Genomic DNA, 17,373 nt, shown 5'->3' with positions numbered 1-17,373 from the left:
GTTGGATGGTATTTTGCAAGTAAATTGATAGTTGAGGGAGTTTTGCCGCAAATTACTCTTTAAGATATACATACTTTTTTAGATGATATCCTCACTATACCCTTTAAATTAATATAAATTATATGCTAAATTTAAGTGAAAGATGTGAATATATTAGGGAACCTCCATACAAAAATAGATACATTTTAATATTTTAATGAAATATAATATAAAAATATTTTTAACTAATGAATAAAGAAAGAAGTATTTCTCAACTTATTTTCTTAATAAATATCTAAAGAAAATATGGGCCTGGAGAAACCCATATAAAGAGCCCAACCGATTAGGCCCAAAAATGATATCTATCTCGAAACCTTACTAGGGTTTCATCTCTATACTCCTAAAGCCACCGGTTATCTTACTCACTTCATCAGAGTTTATTTTCTTTCGCACACTTACAAACTAGGGTTTCTCTCCCTTCCCCTAAATCTCCAATCCCCAACAATGGCAGAAAGAGGAGGTGAGCGAGGTGGCTTCGGACGCGGTTTCGGTGGAGACCGTGGCCGCGGTGGACGAGGTGGAGACCGCGGCCGTGGTCGCCGACGTGCTGGTCGACGTGAGGAAGAGGAGAAATGGGTACCGGTCACCAAGCTCGGTCGTCTCGTCAAGGAAGGTAAGATCGCTTCCCTAGAACAGATCTACCTCCATTCTCTTCCAATCAAGGAACATCAAATCATCGACACACTTGTCGGACCAAGTCTCAAGGATGAGGTCATGAAAATCATGCCTGTTCAGAAACAGACTCGTGCTGGTCAGCGAACTAGGTTCAAGGCCTTCGTTGTCGTCGGTGACAGCAATGGTCACGTCGGTCTTGGTGTGAAGTGTAGTAAGGAAGTTGCTACTGCCATTCGTGGTGCTATTATTTTGGCTAAGCTCTCTGTTATCCCTGTTAGAAGGGGTTATTGGGGTAACAAGATCGGAAAGCCTCACACCGTTCCTTGTAAGGTTACTGGAAAGTGTGGTTCGGTTACTGTTCGTATGGTTCCAGCTCCTCGTGGTGCTGGTATTGTTGCTGCTAGGGTTCCTAAGAAGGTGCTTCAGTTTGCTGGAATTGATGATGTTTTCACATCATCCAGGGGATCCACAAAGACTCTTGGTAACTTCGTCAAGGTTTGTTCTTTCTCAACTTTTATCAATTTTAATGTATTATATATTTATCTTAGTATTTTGTATTATTGATGTTTACATGGTTAATTTTTCTATAATTATTACCCTTTTTACGATTCTTATTGATAAATATTGCTACTTGTGCTGTTTTGGTTATTGGTATTATCAATTATTAAAATTGGGAAGCAATTTTGACAATTGAATATTCCTAGCATGTTCAAATTGAGACAAGTTTAACTTTTTTATGAACTGAATTTCATGTTCTGAACTGGGTATGAACCAAAATTTGATTTATTGTTTGTTTTGATTATTGTGGTTTGGAAGCTGTTTTGACAAATGAATATTTCTATCATGTTCTGAACTGGGTTATGAACCAAAATTTGATTAATTGTTTTGACTATTATGGTTATCAATTATTAAAATTGGGAAGTAATTGTAACAAATGAATATTTATGGCATAATCAAATTGAGACAAGTTTAGCTTTTTTATGAACTGAATATCATTTTATAAACAGGGTATGAGCCAAAAATTGATTAGTTATTTGAATTTTCATTTATTTAGTGTTAAGATTTTGGTTTTGTGAACTTTGACAGGCCACATTTGAGTGTCTCTTGAAGACCTATGGTTTCTTGACACCTGAGTTCTGGAGAGAAACTCGTTTCACAAAGTCTCCATTCCAAGAGCACACAGACCTTTTGGCCAAGCCAACTGGTAAAATTCTCCACCTTGAGGCACCTGAGAGAGTTGAGGCATAAGCAACTCCAGTTTTAAATGATGTTTCTTTTAGTAGGACTTCTGTTTTGTTTTTCTTGGTATTAAAGAACTTAAATTTATTTTTGGGGTCAGTTTTACATTAAGATTTTGAAGGAATTTTTCATAAGTTTTGAGTATGGATTTATATTGCAAATGTTATGCCATGAGTCTTTTGGATCATCATAATGATTTATTTTACTTCTATATGTATGTTTTTTTTTATTTTATTTTTGAATTTATTTGGGTTATGGATTATTATATCAAGAATGAACTCACCAATCTATTTTCTACCATAAGATGAAAATTCTACTTCATTGTGAAGCCTAAGCTTTAAACTGCAATAGTCAGTAAACATGAAGTGTGATCAGCAAGTTTATAAATAGAAAATATTCCAAGTTACTTTTATATAGAATAGAAAAGCAAATTGGAAAATGGGGACCAAGACATAGTACATTTCCATTCTCCATTGTTGGCATGAGAATGTTATGAATACAAGTAGGATAAACCTAACATCAAATATGGTTAAGAAGAATCAAGCAGGTCTTTTTATTCAATCTAGTCACAACATTTTGACAAACTGAATCAATACTGGATCACAGTATTGCCCGGATAATGCCATCTCTAAACCGTAGAAGCCCGGCTCACCTTGCAGAATCCCGGTGGTGGCAATGACCAACGGAGAGGAGCGAGTAAGCAACATAGCTATTGGGTTCAGATGCAACACCAAATCTAACACACCACCCGACCAATTCTTTATTTGATGAGATACCCATCATCTGTTGTTGAATGAGATCCATTGGTTTTGTTTATTAACATGTTAACTAAAATAAAGTGGAAATAATTTTGTCATTAATAAAATTTAAATAATTTAAAATGTACATTTTTTTTAACAAGTTACTTATTTTGTTTTCTCATTTTCCAAAAAAATTTAATAAACAATATATTGTTTTCTTACCCATTGTTGGTTTGGGTTTCGTTTTTTTGGGGTTGTTTTGGGAGATTAAGAGGGAAGCTTGAGAAAATGGTATGTCAACTGAAATTTTTTGAAATGACTCTGGAAGAGTGGCTTTCTGTTGAGGTTGCTTTTGACGAGCTTGTGACCAACTCAATAAAAACCAAAAAACCACCCACAACTTGTAACTGCCTAAGAAACTAGAAGAAGAAGATGAACAAAGAAGGTTGGAGAGTGGGTTTAAAGTAATGATTATAAAATCTTTAATATATTTGAAAATAATATATAAAAATAATAATACCCAAAAAAGAGAAAAAATTATCACAAAAATGACACAACATGTAAAATCCAACCTTTTTAAAGCATTATTTTTTTAAAAAAAAAACGTGGCAAAACCCCGTGAAGACACGTGTAAGCCATAAAAAATATATATAAATCTATACCCAATGGCAGTCTACTGTCGAATAAAAAAAACAGTAAAAATGTAAAGAATAGCATGGGACAATATAAATGTAATAAATGAGGAAAAGTTAGTGCTCTATGTAAATTTCTCTTAATTTATTAGTATATTTTAACAATGATACACTAACAATGAAAAGTACAAATCTAAACAATTCATATTAAATATTAAGCACAACGATATGATATCAAAAGAGAAATTTGATTTTCTATACTTACATATACTTAATATTTTATTCCTAAACTAGTGCATATCACCATTGAAAATATATGACCACTTTATCTAAAATCCAAAAATACCCCTCTCATAACTCAACCCCATTTTTTCCCAACCCGCACATGCATCGGACCCCCCCCCCCATCGGGCCCCATCGGACCCCCACAGCTTGCAAGCATCGGACCCCCCCATCGGCCCCGTCGGACCCCCCCCCCCCAATCGAACCCGTCGAGCCCAACCCAATTTTTTTCCCCAACTTGCAAGCATCGGACCCCCATCGGGGTGCCCATCGGACCCCATCGAGCCATCGTCTTCCCCAAACTGTAATTTTTCCAAATCCCAGATCTGAACCTAAAATCGAACCTAAATCTAACAAAACTCACGGTGCACACATAAACACATACATTATACATTATAACCCTAAAATCAATACTTATCAATAATCCAAATCATATATCACACAAAAAAATGACAAAAAAAGGGGGGCCAGCGTTGTGGACGGTGGTGAGGGGGGCTGGGTCCTTCGTCGGAGGTTGTGGGTGGTCCTCGGAGGTCGTTGAGGTGAAGCCGTGGTCTTTGGTTGAGGCGTCGTGCGTTTGGGAGAGAGAGAGAGAGAGAGAGAGAGAGAGAGAGAGAGAGAGAGAGAGAGAGAGAGAGAGAGAGAGAGAGAGAGAGAGAGAGAGAGAGAGAGAGAGAGAGAGAGAGAGAGAGAAGCTTTAGATTGGTTTTGTTCAAATGTGAGGGGTACTATGGGGATAAAGGAAATGTAGTCTTATATGGGCTATGGTAAAACATTTAGGTTTAGGGAAATAATATTAGGGTTTATTATGTATAGAATTTCAAATTTCCCTATCAAAAGTATTTTGATAAAAGTAAAATATAAACATATTACAAGTTGCCAGGTTGGATATAACATATAGGGTAAATTTATAGTAGATCTTTTACAGAAATATTTAGTATCCCTATCTATTTAGGGCATAAGTTGAAAAATATTTCTTTTTTGTATTTATTAATTAAAAATACTTTGATATTATATATATTTTTTTAAATATACCTATTTTTTTTTTTGAGTGAGTTGCCCAATATACTCTCACCCTCTACTTAAGTCTAGCATATAATTTAAGTTAAGCTAAGGGGTCTAATGGGAATATCATCTATAAAAGTGAGTATATCTTAAAGAATATAAAAATTGAGGTAAAAATTAAAATAAATAAAGTGGGTATACTATGTAATAGGTGTATAAAAGAAGGTTTTTTTTTTTTTATTTCATAATCGTGTACTACACGTAGTGAGTAACTGTTTAAATTTTATTTTCGGCACTATAAAATATTCAGAATTTTCTAAAAATTTACAAGTGGTCCTAAATAGCTACAATGTCTGCGATCATGAAAAGAAATTGAACTCTGACCCTTATCTGGACATTGAGACGTGGACTTTAAGTACGGTTCCAATCCTAGACTCGGACCACGATCCCAAACCCGAATTTAGATCCGACTTAAATAAAATAAAAAATAAAAATAAAAATTATAGAACACACTTTTATTTTTTGTATTTAAAATAAAAAAATAAAAGTAGTTATAGAATACATTTTTATTTTTTAAAAACACAAATTTTACTCTCATTTTAGTGATTAAAAATTAAAATAAAATGTTACCAAAAGAACTCTACATATTTTATTTACTTTACATTAGTCCTATTATTAAACATCAAACACCTAAGGTGAGTTTTTGAAGGAAGGAGTGACACATTTCTTAAGAAGTTTCTGTTTTCACATTTGCCATTCTCTGCATTACTTTGGTTTGACTTGTGAGCCACGACTGACTGAGTCTTTCAACCCATTATCAAACTCAAATGTCAATTTCACAACAACATCCTTAACTCAATAGCAGATTGCAGATTGCAGATTGCAATATGCACTCTGCAACTTCTTGGGAGAAAGAAAATGGAGTCTGACTCTGATCCCCCACCACCTAAGCTAACAGGAGTCGTTATAATCTCTCTTCCACCACCAGATAATCCTTCCTTAGGCAAGACCATTACTGCTTTCACACTCTCTGAATCACCTCCTTACCAAACCCACCAAGACCAACAAATCTATGACCATGATCATCATCTTCATCACAATCTAACTAACCCACAAAACCCACAACTCCAACTCCCGTTTCCCAAGTTCAGACTCTTTCATGGCTTTATAAAAAAGCTGCTTTTCTTTCTGGGTATCTCTATTTTTGCCCTGACTTTGTATTCTCATGTTTATCCAACTGTGCTTGAAGGGTTTCGAAGATCCAATGATGATGATGATGATGATAGTGATAAACCCCAGTCTTTTATTTTCCCATTGTATCCCAAATTTGGGATGAATGGGAAAAACGATGTGGAGCTTAAATTGGGGAGGTTTGTGGATTTTGATAAGGGAGATGTTGTTGTGGGTGATTCATTTATCAATGGAATTAGAACCAAAAAAGTCAACAAATTGGTTTCTTATGCTTCTAAAGTTGACTCATCAACCATTTTTCCAGTCAGGGGCAATGTTTATCCAGATGGGTATGGAAGAATCTTGTTTTTCTTTTCTAAAACAATTGCTAATGATATTATGGTAGTTCATCTGGAACTTTAAGTATAATCCAAAAGATTTCAATATTCTAGTTTTGACATGTAGTGTCTTAAATATTCTCTCCGACTACTGAGATTATTGGATTCAAAACGATTTGTTACATGTAAAAGTTTAGGGGACACGATTTAGTAGACGAGACCTTTTAGATTATATTAAAACATTAATGAGATATAATTCAATTATTGTACTATAAATGTCAAAACTGTTTTGAGTAACTACATAAAAATGCTTGGCCATTTTTGCCTAAATGACAAATCATTATGAAGGTTAATTAATTGTTTAGTTAATCTTGTTCCATACAGGTTGTATTACACATATATTCTAGTTGGGAATCCACCAAGACCTTATTTTCTGGACATGGATACAGGTAGTGACTTGACATGGATCCAGTGTGATGCACCATGCAGTAGCTGTGCCAAGGTAAAGCCTAATTCTCTCTGCTTTTATTATATTATCAGTTATGCAATGAGTATAAACCAAATGTGTTAAGCTGTATTGAAAGGAGAAAGCTTTGTTTTTTTAATCAATGATTGTCCATTATGCAGGGACCAAATCCATTATATAAGCCTACCAGAGATAATATACTACCTTCTAAAGACTCATTGTGTACAGAGATTCAGAGAAATCAGAAAACTGGACAATGTGAAACATGTCAACAGTGTGACTATGAGATTCAATATGCTGACAGTAGCTCATCTTTGGGTGTTCTTGCAAAAGATGACCTTCATTTAACAATGAAAAATGGTTCTTTGACCAATGTGAATATTGTTTTCGGGTACTTTTCTCTACAAGTTTGAGAATTTCTGTTTTTCGTTTTAGTTTTTTATTTCTTACATTACTGACTGGAGAAATGTCTTTTTGCCTTTAAGTTGTGGATATGATCAGCAAGGCATACTTTTGAACTCTCTTGCAAAGACTGATGGAATCCTAGGTTTAAGCCGAGCTAAAGTTAGTTTATCGTCCCAATTAGCAAGCAAGGGTGTCATTAAGAATGTGGTAGGCCATTGTCTTTCCATTGACGCGGGTGGTGGCGGGTATATGTTCTTAGGTGAAGATTATGTACCACATTGGGGAATGTCTTGGATACCTATGCTTGACACCCCATCTGTGTAAGTAATATTATCTTTTCATCAGTTTTGTTAGCATTATTTCCTTTTAACATGTTCTTAATGGTTGGTGATTTTTCTCTATACCTGGAGACTTTGGCAGGAAACATATTTAGACGATTCTGTTTGGAGGCAACAATATTTCGATCCATGAAGTACTCATTCTTTTATAGAATTTATTTGTCAAAATCGCTTTTGATACATGAGAAAATCCACATTCAAATGTTTAACTCTCTTCATGTAGTTTGTGTTGCCTCATGGTTTTGCTTCTATAGCCCAAATTTGTACCTAGAAACATGTTATTTCTTTCGGTAATTTGCATTAAACACAGCGCTTTCTTTGAATGCTTATGTGCTCCATTCAGTTCTTAGTTTTTCATGATCTCATAAAGACTATCCTTTTCTTTTTTGCAACGCGTATATGAATTTGATTTTGCTCTCTCTCCTCAGGGATTTCTATCATTCAGAGATAGTTAGAATAAATTATGGAAACAGGCAACTGAAACTAGGGTCATGGAGCAGCAGAGCGGAACAGGTGGTGTTTGACAGTGGTAGTTCTTATACATACTTCTCAAAAGAGCCATACTCGGATCTGGTTGCTTCTGTAAGTACTCAACCCACTTCATTTTAAAAACAACAATGAATTTCATGAGAAACAAAGTCATATGTTTGTAAATGGTACAGCTTGAAGACCTTTCAGTAGTAGGACTAGTCCGAGATTTTTCCGATCCTTCTTTGCCTATTTGTTGGCAAGCTCAAATGCCTCTCAGGTATGGCAAAGGCTGATGCATATCGAATTACATTTACGGAGTTTTTTTCAAAAGTTTTGCTAATGCTCATTAAACATGCTAAACCACTGTCCTTTCCATTGAATGGCAAATCCTTAATTTTTTTTTGACAAAGAATGGCTTAGCTTGATTGATTAACATCCCCATGCAACACATAAATGGCCCTCTACAAAATAAGCCGTTTTTCTCACCCCATCTAACCTCTCTGTAACTTCCTTAATCATACATATGTTGCTATTATGCAGATCTGTTGCTGATGTAAAGCAATTCTTCAAGACTATAACTCTTCAGTTTGGGAGCTCATGGTGGATTGTCTCGACAAGGCTTCGAATCCCTCCCGAAGGATACTTGATTATTAGTGTATGTATTTTCAATTCATTACTCATGTATACAACTACTGCTTCTGGTTTCTTATAAATTTTTTACCAAGTGCCCATTTTTCTCATATTTACTCAAATCTTCTGTAGAGCAAAGGCAATGTGTGCTTGGGTATTCTAGATGGAAGCAAAGTACATGATGGATCATCAACCATACTTGGAGGTATAATCAATTTTATTATGAATTGATTTAGTTGAATGAATCCTTTCTAACTTTGATCTTGTCAATTCAATTTTGTTCATTTTTTATTTCTGTTGACTTTGTATGAATCATTGTTGTATTTTGATCAGTAATTGCGAATTTGGTTGTGCAGACATATCGATGCGTGGGCATCTAGTTGTATATGACAATGAAAATCAGAAGATTGGATGGACCAATTCAGGTTGTGTCAAGCCTCATCGATTCGACAGTCTTCCTTTCTTTGAATGAGGCCTTCTTTTTCATCTTCTTTTTTGATGAATTGCTGCTATAGCAATCGAAATAGGTTTTGAAGTATGTTAAAATATAACAATGCATCACTTATTGGACACTCTATTGGAGATGTTCATATGTTAGATGATACATATATATATATATATATTAACTGTACAAGTGAATTTTCTTTTGATTGAAATAAAATGTTGACATAGTAAATAGAATATTTGTAGGCAGCCATTCCTTCTAAATTCCACTTATCCACATAAGAGAATGCCACTCATTCATGTTTCTTTCCAAATTATAAATTACTCTAATTTCTTTGAACATACCAAACAACTCAGTTTTATCCATCATTAACTAAGACATATACAATTTATATATATATATATATGTTTTATTTACAATTTTATAATTTAAAATTTTTATTTATAAAAATACGATTTTTTCAGCCGAAAGTAAAAAAATTATTAAAAAATAACGAAAAATTAACTATAAAACAATTAAAAATGAATATCGAACAGTTTAATAAAGTCCGTATTTTTTTAAATAAAAAATTTCAAACTATAAAAATAAAATCTTCATGTTAATGTATTTTTGTGATTTTTTTTTTTTCAAATTTTTAATTTATTATGTAAAAATTTCTATAACAAAATATATGGAAGCTCATTAGTACTAACATAACCTTAAAATGGCTGTACATGTTGGAAAGTAAATTCCTCTGCACATTCCCAATTGTAAAGTCACATGTAGAAGGGAGAGGAACTAAATAAAAGAATTATGTATGGAAAGAACAGAAGTTATAAATAAAATGAAAAATTTATACAAACATATTTGTCTGAATGTCTGTGCTGGAGTTTTTTCGTTCTTTGGATTTAACAGCCAGCAGCCTTTAGAAAGTTGTCAAATGGACTTGACGCCGGCAGCCTGAAGAAGTGGGGATTATGCTGGGATTCAGTAGCGCATTGCATAGGCGTGGCGGCTGCAATGGGAGTTTTGCATCCATCGTCGAATGAGTTCCCATCAACAAAAGGATTTTGAGCCTGCAAAACACAAATGTCATGGTAATTCTAAGCACAAATGTATGCCAACATGTATGAACATAGAGACTCCTCCTGCATTGTGTTAAAAGTTTCGGGAAATGGGATGTACCCCAAGAGAATCGGCGTTGACATAGGAGACGATTGTTGTTGTCACTTCATTGGTTTGAGTTTGTAATGAGATGTGCATCAAACATTCTTGTCTTTGTTGAGTACTTATTAAACCAGACATCTTTTGTTGTTTTCCCATAAGCAAAGCTTCACAATGTCGAGCCATTTCCTTGTAAGACACGTCGGGTGTTGTTGAGACAGAGATCCTTCCAACTTGATGTGTAGTTTCAGAAACCTGTGGACAGAACAATGTTATAATGAAGAGCAATTCTCACTTTTCAAGGAATGTTAAGTTGAGAATTTTGTGGAGAGCAGAGCTTACTGATTCCAGAAGTTGGTTTACACTCAAAAGATTTGGAATTTCCATGGAAAACTCTGGTAGTTTTCTATGACTATCAAATGATTCTGCAAATGTGTCTTCATCTATTGAAAAAAGTGGAGCAATCTATACAGAAAATGACAGCATTCAAAACCAAATAGATAAAACGTTAAAGATCTTGCGAACTGATAGGTGAACTCAGAATTCAAAGCTTATATTACCTCCTTGGATATACTACTTCTTGAATCAGTTTGATAGATTTCTTTGGGAGCATCCATGAACAATTGTGCTCCAAGTGGACAGAAATCGTCGGGTATGAAATCGGTGAGAAGCTGTTCTCTAATCGACGAAGACTCAGACTGCGAAAGAAAAACACTAACAATCATTAGCCTGCTTGTAAATTTTAACTTTTAAAGTTAAGAAAGGCCGAAAACTATGATGTAGGAGGAACTTCACCTCAGTTAAATTCTCTAAGCTTTTCACTATTTCAGGAGCAAAGAATTCTCTAGTTTGCTCTTCAGTGATTTTTATCTCTGAAAGAGACTTCAAGGCCAAACAATCATCTTCTTTAGATCCATAAGAACTATTCGCCATAGATACCGGTTTAACAGCTCTTAACTTGTGTTCTTCAACTAAACATAAGAATGGATCAACCTGATACAAAAGCATTAATAGATGAAATGGAATTATATAATGACTTCAAAGAAAAAACAATGTAAACATAACTTTACATACCACTTTTTCTGTAATTGCTGCTTTGGCAACATGAACAAGAGAAAGAATATTGTATGCATTCAATGCAAAGAGAATCATTGATGTTGCTAAGACGAAGAGAGACCTGCGTCGTGATGGAGGCAATCGCCCTGTAAAGATCAGTCAAATTCAAACAATTAAGCATCTGAAGTCTTAATCATTTCCATGAAATCACACTGTATAATCACCAATGACAACAATGTTGTAGAATTTCGAAAGCTCACCGCCATCACTAAGAGAAATATTCCTCAAGGAAACTGCTAGCTGAAAACTACGCACTAGAACCTCATGACTGGAATTCTGTAAGACAAGAAAAATAGATTTCAATATCATGTCATGAAACCTATGAATGCAATTATGAAAAACAGTTGTGAATGCATAAACAACAAGCAAAGCAACAGTAGTTAAACACGCTTAACCTTGGATGTAGAAAAGAGCAACACAAGACTATAAGTGTGCGCGATTGCTTCATAATTTTCGGGAGTGTTTGCAGGAGAGATGGACTGTACCCAGATTGATGACAGCAAAAGAGATATTTGATGGCTGCTCAGCCTCAAAGCATTAGCCTCCTGGAATTTGACATGGATCACCATACCAAGTAAAGATCAGTTTCCAACAATTTAGGTGGCGTTTGGTTGGAGGTAATGAAATGGAATGGAATGGAAAGGAAACAATCTCCATTCCATTCTTTTGTTTTGTTGCATATTAAAGTGTTGGAATGTCATTTCAATGGAATGGCCTTTCCACCATTTTGGTGAAATGACTATTCTATTTTGAAATGGAAGGAAAGACGATTCTAAATGCATGATGAGAAAAATTTTAATAATTTTTTTATCAATTTTTTATATGCATTTTAAATTTTATTCCATTTCTATTCCTATTCCCATTCTCATTCTCATTCTCATTTCTATGTTTTCATTCCTTCTAACTAAACGCCACGGTTAAACTCTCTCAACTATCATTCTACTTTCATTTAACCTTCCAAGGTCAAATTTTAGCGGTAAAACCCTTCAAACTACTGAATCGTTAACAAATTTAAGGTGTCATTTATTTTTTATAGTTAACTGCTAACATGGACTGCTTATGTGTACGTTCTTGTACACGTGACACGTTTATATTGGTACACCTAATATTATTATTTAAAAATTATAATATTTTTTATTTTTTAAATATTTGATTTTTATTTTTTTATAATTTTATTGAATTTTAAAATGACTAACGAAAAAAAAAATATTAGGTGTACCAATACAAACGTGTCATGTGTACAAGAGTGTACACATAAGCAGTCCATGATGGCAATTAACCGAATGACACCTTAAATTTGCAAACACTTCAATAGTTTGGAAGGTTTTACCACCAAAATTTGAGTTTGAAAGGTTAAATGCAAGTGAAACAATAGTTAGGAGGGTTTAGCCGCCAAAAACACAACAATTTATTATATGATATGATTTAGGATTACCTGTTCTTTAGTTGAGCTATTAGTACTATTTTCTTCAGTCACTATAGAGTCTTGCAAATTTCTCATACTGTATGAGCTAAGGTAAGATGACTTCAATCTATCAAGTGTTCCAGTACTGATATCTTTTGTTTCCTCAACAACATTATCCTGTGACAAAAATTTCTCCTTCCTTAGCTTCTCAAAAAGAGCTGCTGAGGATGAAAAAACTGAGACTGTTCTCGAAAGTGTCCTAGGAAAATCAGAGGCCTTCTTTGAATCAGAAACCGATGATGGCAACGAACGAGGGAAAACTGAAGATGGAACAAGAACAACTGAAAAAATACGGTGTGCACCAACTCTTGTTTCATGGTCTGGATGGACCATAGCTGGGAGTAGCTGATGAAACAAAGTCTCTGGGAAAGCCTAAGTAAAACATGAACATGTTAACAATAACTACATTATTAGTTTATTACAAGGATGAGAAAAGCTTGAAGAAAGAATGTGAAAATCCATTTCTTATCCTTGCCTTATTCTGATATGTTAAACTTGGTAAGGAAGCAACAATTTGAGCGGCTCGGTAAACTGCAGAAATAGTAGTTCTAGCTATGATAGTAATAGTAGAGATATTTTCAAGCATGACAGCCATGATTTCAAGGATATGGCCTGCTTCTCCAACCTGATAAGCAATGCATTTTAGATCAGTTAACAACAATAGCAAATTTTCGAAGAGTTAGTTGAAATTGGGAAGTGAATTCACCTTATGTGACAACTGTACTAGACACTTATCCACAGCTTCTTTGAAGCTTTTATTCCACTTGATCACATCTTCCCCAAGATTTGCATCATCAAGGGAGCAATGTATGCTCTTTCGTAAATGTCTCATGACATCGCTTACTGCACCGATTATTTCTACAGAAGGCTCAACCTTTGCTTGGTGAGCAAGAGAAGTTGTAACCTCAACAATATCTAGTTGCATATTGGGATGTTTAAGAACATTTTTATGATCTAAATGCTTGATTAAAATAGATAGTAAAACATGAGTATTTTGACCTGCAAAAGATAATTTTCGAAAAGGATTACAAAAATGAACAACTGGGGTCTAAAACAACAAATGGGACTATTGAATTACCAGAAAAATCCATTAAAAATTGCATGTCATTGAGAACAGGCAAGGCAAGACCATTCTCAGCAGACCATAGATTTCCATTATCAAAATATCGAAACACAGACTCCAAAACACGCCTTATAGTTGTCGCTTCCTTGGCTAGCTTGGCCATGTTATGCAGACAAACTCTTGCCCAAAAGTAGGGATTATTGGCATCTTCACTATGGGAAGAAAAGGAAAGATATGTTACTAAAACAAAGTATTACTTTCTATACATAAACACACACACAAAAGAATTATGCAGTAACAGAGATTACGTTGTCACATTCACTTCGCCTTTGTCATTAACAATCACCCTCCAAGAAGAAACTCTTGTTATGGTATTTGGTGAAGAAGAAACAAGTCCCTCATTTTTTCTCACTTCATGCACCCACCTCTTTTGGGAATCTTCTGGATCCACTGTTTTCGCCTTAGGACCTTCATAATTTTCTAATACTACTGCAACAATCTGGTTACACAATCAAGAAACCGAATTGTTAGCAAAATGCTAGAACTATTTAGTTCTCAGAGAACAGTGGAATTGGTTCTCAAATAGATATTGAAAGTACATTTATAGTCAAGGAATCATACATTATCAAACTCCACTGAGATATGTGAGTTTTGACCCATAAACCAAACCTACAAAAAAAATCAGACCATTAGATTACAAGTAGCAATACCAACTTCATTCATAACATATCATTAAGTAAAGAAATTGTTGAACAATAGATTGGGATTCTACAATAGAAGTTCAAATAGAAATGTGTGAACTTTAAGTGGATATCTAACACTAGAAGCATTACTTCTAAAATGTGCTTTGCTTTTTGTTAGTTTATTTCATTGAAGAAGATCACAAGCAATACCATTGAAGATAGAGATCGAAGTCCAGCTGAACGCAGACTATGAGCTCGTTCATCTTCTCCCACCTCTTGAGCTAATTGACAGAGTGGAGGAATAAAGCCTTCTAGATTAAACATGTATGTCCCATCTGCCTGCAAAACTTAATAAGTTTGATCTAAAATTTGACTTTTAAGTCAAGTAGGCTATAACTGAATCTCATAAGCAGATAACTTTAAAATTGTATGGTAAAGAACAGCATAGGACTGACCTGACTATTTACAAAGTCAGCAAGAGTTTGGGATCCTATAATTCTCATTTCATCTTGTCGTGATTGATCCAGAAGAGCATGCATGACACTGAGTAAGCTACTAGCCAACAGAGGCCTAAAAAACACTTGGAAGAATAGAACAACTCTTTAACTTGCAAATATAAAGGGTAAAAATCAAATGTAAATCCAACCGAAAACACAAAGGCAAAAAATGGTCTCCAATGGAACAACATGTCAACATCTGAGACAACCTATGGAACATGAATAAGATAGCACAAGGAATGAGAGATGAACTAACTCACATTTGTTCCTTGCAAGATATCAACAATTTTCTGTAAATATGCATGACAATTTTTGCAGATTGAAAGTTCTCATTTCTTAGTTCCTTGTAACACCTTTGTTCAAGGGTATTTGCAATCTGATCAACATAATTAAAACTAAGTGAGAAAGAGTAGAAACAGTTCTTCTGTAGATATTCATGACACTATAATTTTCTCAATTGAAGTATCAATAGTTTCTCAGATTTTCATGGCCAAAATGTTGCTGACACTATCAATTGAAAGCTTCTTTCTTTTTCCATACATAACACTGAGGTTTCTTCGAAAATACCATCATACCTTAGGGATGCGCAAAGGATTTTTCGCAGCATATTCGCACAACTTTCCAATCTTCCTATCATTAGGTCCTTCTTCCTGTAATGAAGTAAATATTAATCTTCATACAACATAATTTATATAGACACAAAAGAATATAAGAACTCATGTGATTAACAATTCATCTATTTAATGCCATTTATAGATTTTACTTATGTAAATACCTTGTTTCAGAATTCATATTTCCAAGACTTATCAACTAAGTTTGCATCAAGCATTAATCAATTGCACTATGCTAATTCAAGTACCACTTCCATATTATTACTGTTTCTGTATAAATCAACAGAATGACAACATTATAAATATTAATGTAGAGAATAGTAATCTACATCATTAGCAAGCCAGATAGTTAAATCTCAAAAGATTAAGCCTGAAGACTAAATATCAACTTAACCAGACAAAATGATGATCAACCACAGCTGCTCACAATTTTAGACTCACTGGTTTAAGAGTATTATTAGATTACATACTAATGGCATTACCTTAACTCTATCATGTAATATAACAAAGTTATTACCAAACATTATTGTGTTGACACAAAACCAGACAGAAAACTACTGAATACCCAAAAACACAAACCTGGTTTCGAGGAAAAATATCTGAAATGAGCTTCTTGTACCTCTTTACAGGCTGTCTAGACCTTGCCCGCATAGCCGGGCAGAAGAAGCAAAGACTCCCACAAGCAGGCAAAACTTGCCTTGAAATAACACCCTCAAGGGAGCCCATTTAGAACCTCAATGAAAAACGATTGGCCTTCAAAAACTACACTTTCTTTCCCTTCAAAAAAACTGGTTAAGAAAACTCAGTTTTCGGTTTTTAGAAGGGAAAGAAAGGTTCAAAACTCAAAAGGGTATTCTTCAAAATGTATAAACCAGCCTGATATAATATCAAAGAATTTCACATCATAAAGCTTCTAACTCAATCATTAAAAAAAGACAAAAAAGAAAGATTAACACAATGTACCTTAAAAATTCAACAAAAGGGGTTGTCAAAAACGCCAAAGGGTATCAGAAATCAATGATCTTTTTTCGAATTGATCAATAACATGAGCATTCCAGAGGCTACAAACATGAATTCTACCTCAAACTCTGTCTCTCTCTTTCTCTCTCTCATTCTAAATCCAAATCTAAATGTAAATGCAAATTTTAATTATGATTTTTATTTAGGACTTTGTTTTGTGATGATGATAGACATAAATGAAAAATGGTTGTCCGCCGGTGGCCTGCCAATAATGATTGAAAATGTCCAAAATGAGTAAGAATGGGACCCAAATTGCATATGCCAGCGTTTTGAGAAGAGAAAGTGCCATGACATCCCATAATTCACGCTCATTACTAACGTACGATAAAACTCTGAGATGAGATCACAGCCGTTGGTTAAATTAATGTTCCAACACAAACATAGACGTGCTGTCTCGACAGTTACTTACCCGCCTCTTTTTTTATTTGAGTTTTTTAATGTTGTATTATTATTATTATTATTATTTAACAAATTTCGAACAATATTTTCAACCAAAAATCATGGAAAATAGAATTAAATTTGTTTTGTCTTATTCTAAAATACATTATTTTCTGTTTTTGGGGTTCCATTAAAAAAAAGTAAGAACTTGGGAATTTTTTTTAATAAAAAACTAAAAATAAAAACAAAAACTTGTATTGTATGTTTGGTCTGATTTTATAATAAAAAAATAATAATAAAAGCTTGAGAAGAAAACGTTATAAAAAATTTAAAATAAAAACTTGCTAGAAAAAATATGTAACGTTTATTGATATTTATATTATGAATCTTAGGTGCTCTTAGCATTTATCTTATATTATATGCCACATCATTTTGAATTTATTTGGAGGCATGAAAAGGTGTAACTTCTTTGTGTTATTATGACTCCAGCTGTTGAAAAAATACAAAGGAAAAAAAATTGTGAATGATTTAGTAGATATCAAAATTTAGGGAGTATAATTTAGTACATTAAAAATCATTAAA

The 17,373-nt window shown here is 34.0% G+C and overlaps 3 protein-coding genes across 4 annotated transcripts; 2 read left to right on the top strand and 1 right to left on the bottom strand.

Moving 5' to 3' along the window:
• The first annotated feature begins 263 nt into the window (after positions 1–263).
• Positions 264–2,080, top strand: LOC115709431 (small ribosomal subunit protein uS5w). The gene is made up of 2 exons (XM_030637541.2): positions 264–1,149; positions 1,741–2,080. Exons 1-2 carry the CDS (start codon positions 484–486, stop codon positions 1,900–1,902), a joined length of 828 nt encoding a protein of 275 aa, XP_030493401.1. The 5' UTR covers positions 264–483; the 3' UTR covers positions 1,903–2,080.
• Positions 2,081–5,235: 3,155 nt separating this feature from the next.
• LOC115710233 (aspartyl protease APCB1) lies at positions 5,236–9,063 on the top strand. Its single transcript, XM_030638580.2, has 9 exons — positions 5,236–6,072; positions 6,445–6,562; positions 6,688–6,917; positions 7,012–7,251; positions 7,698–7,851; positions 7,932–8,017; positions 8,281–8,395; positions 8,503–8,575; positions 8,727–9,063. The coding sequence occupies exons 1-9, from the start codon at positions 5,471–5,473 to the stop codon at positions 8,840–8,842; spliced, it is 1,734 nt and encodes a 577-aa protein (XP_030494440.2). The 5' UTR covers positions 5,236–5,470; the 3' UTR covers positions 8,843–9,063.
• A 367-nt stretch (positions 9,064–9,430) lies between these two features.
• LOC115710955 (protein SEMI-ROLLED LEAF 2) lies at positions 9,431–16,665 on the bottom strand. 2 transcript variants are annotated; one of them, XM_030639303.2, is made up of 20 exons: positions 16,357–16,665; positions 15,973–16,269; positions 15,358–15,432; positions 15,043–15,158; positions 14,741–14,855; positions 14,496–14,624; positions 14,224–14,271; positions 13,911–14,101; positions 13,618–13,814; positions 13,246–13,538; positions 13,015–13,164; positions 12,510–12,911; positions 11,470–11,619; positions 11,275–11,350; positions 11,033–11,160; positions 10,754–10,951; positions 10,519–10,656; positions 10,301–10,423; positions 9,980–10,213; positions 9,431–9,870 (listed from the first exon to the last, which is right to left on the bottom strand). In XM_030639303.2, exons 2-20 carry the CDS (start codon positions 16,117–16,119, stop codon positions 9,703–9,705), a joined length of 3,078 nt encoding a protein of 1,025 aa, XP_030495163.2. In that variant the 5' UTR covers positions 16,120–16,269; positions 16,357–16,665; the 3' UTR covers positions 9,431–9,702. The 2 variants fall into 2 exon arrangements, with proteins under 2 accessions (XP_030495163.2, XP_030495167.2); XM_030639307.2 differs by lacking the exons at positions 15,358–15,432; positions 15,973–16,269; positions 16,357–16,665 and having other exon boundaries at positions 14,741–14,865.
• Between the last annotated feature and the right edge of the window lie 708 nt (positions 16,666–17,373).

The sequence above is a fragment of the Cannabis sativa genome, chromosome 3 (genome assembly GCF_029168945.1).
Source record: "Cannabis sativa cultivar Pink pepper isolate KNU-18-1 chromosome 3, ASM2916894v1, whole genome shotgun sequence".
Lineage (NCBI taxonomy): Eukaryota > Viridiplantae > Streptophyta > Magnoliopsida > Rosales > Cannabaceae > Cannabis > Cannabis sativa.
This window is presented reverse-complemented; position numbering and strand designations above follow the sequence as displayed.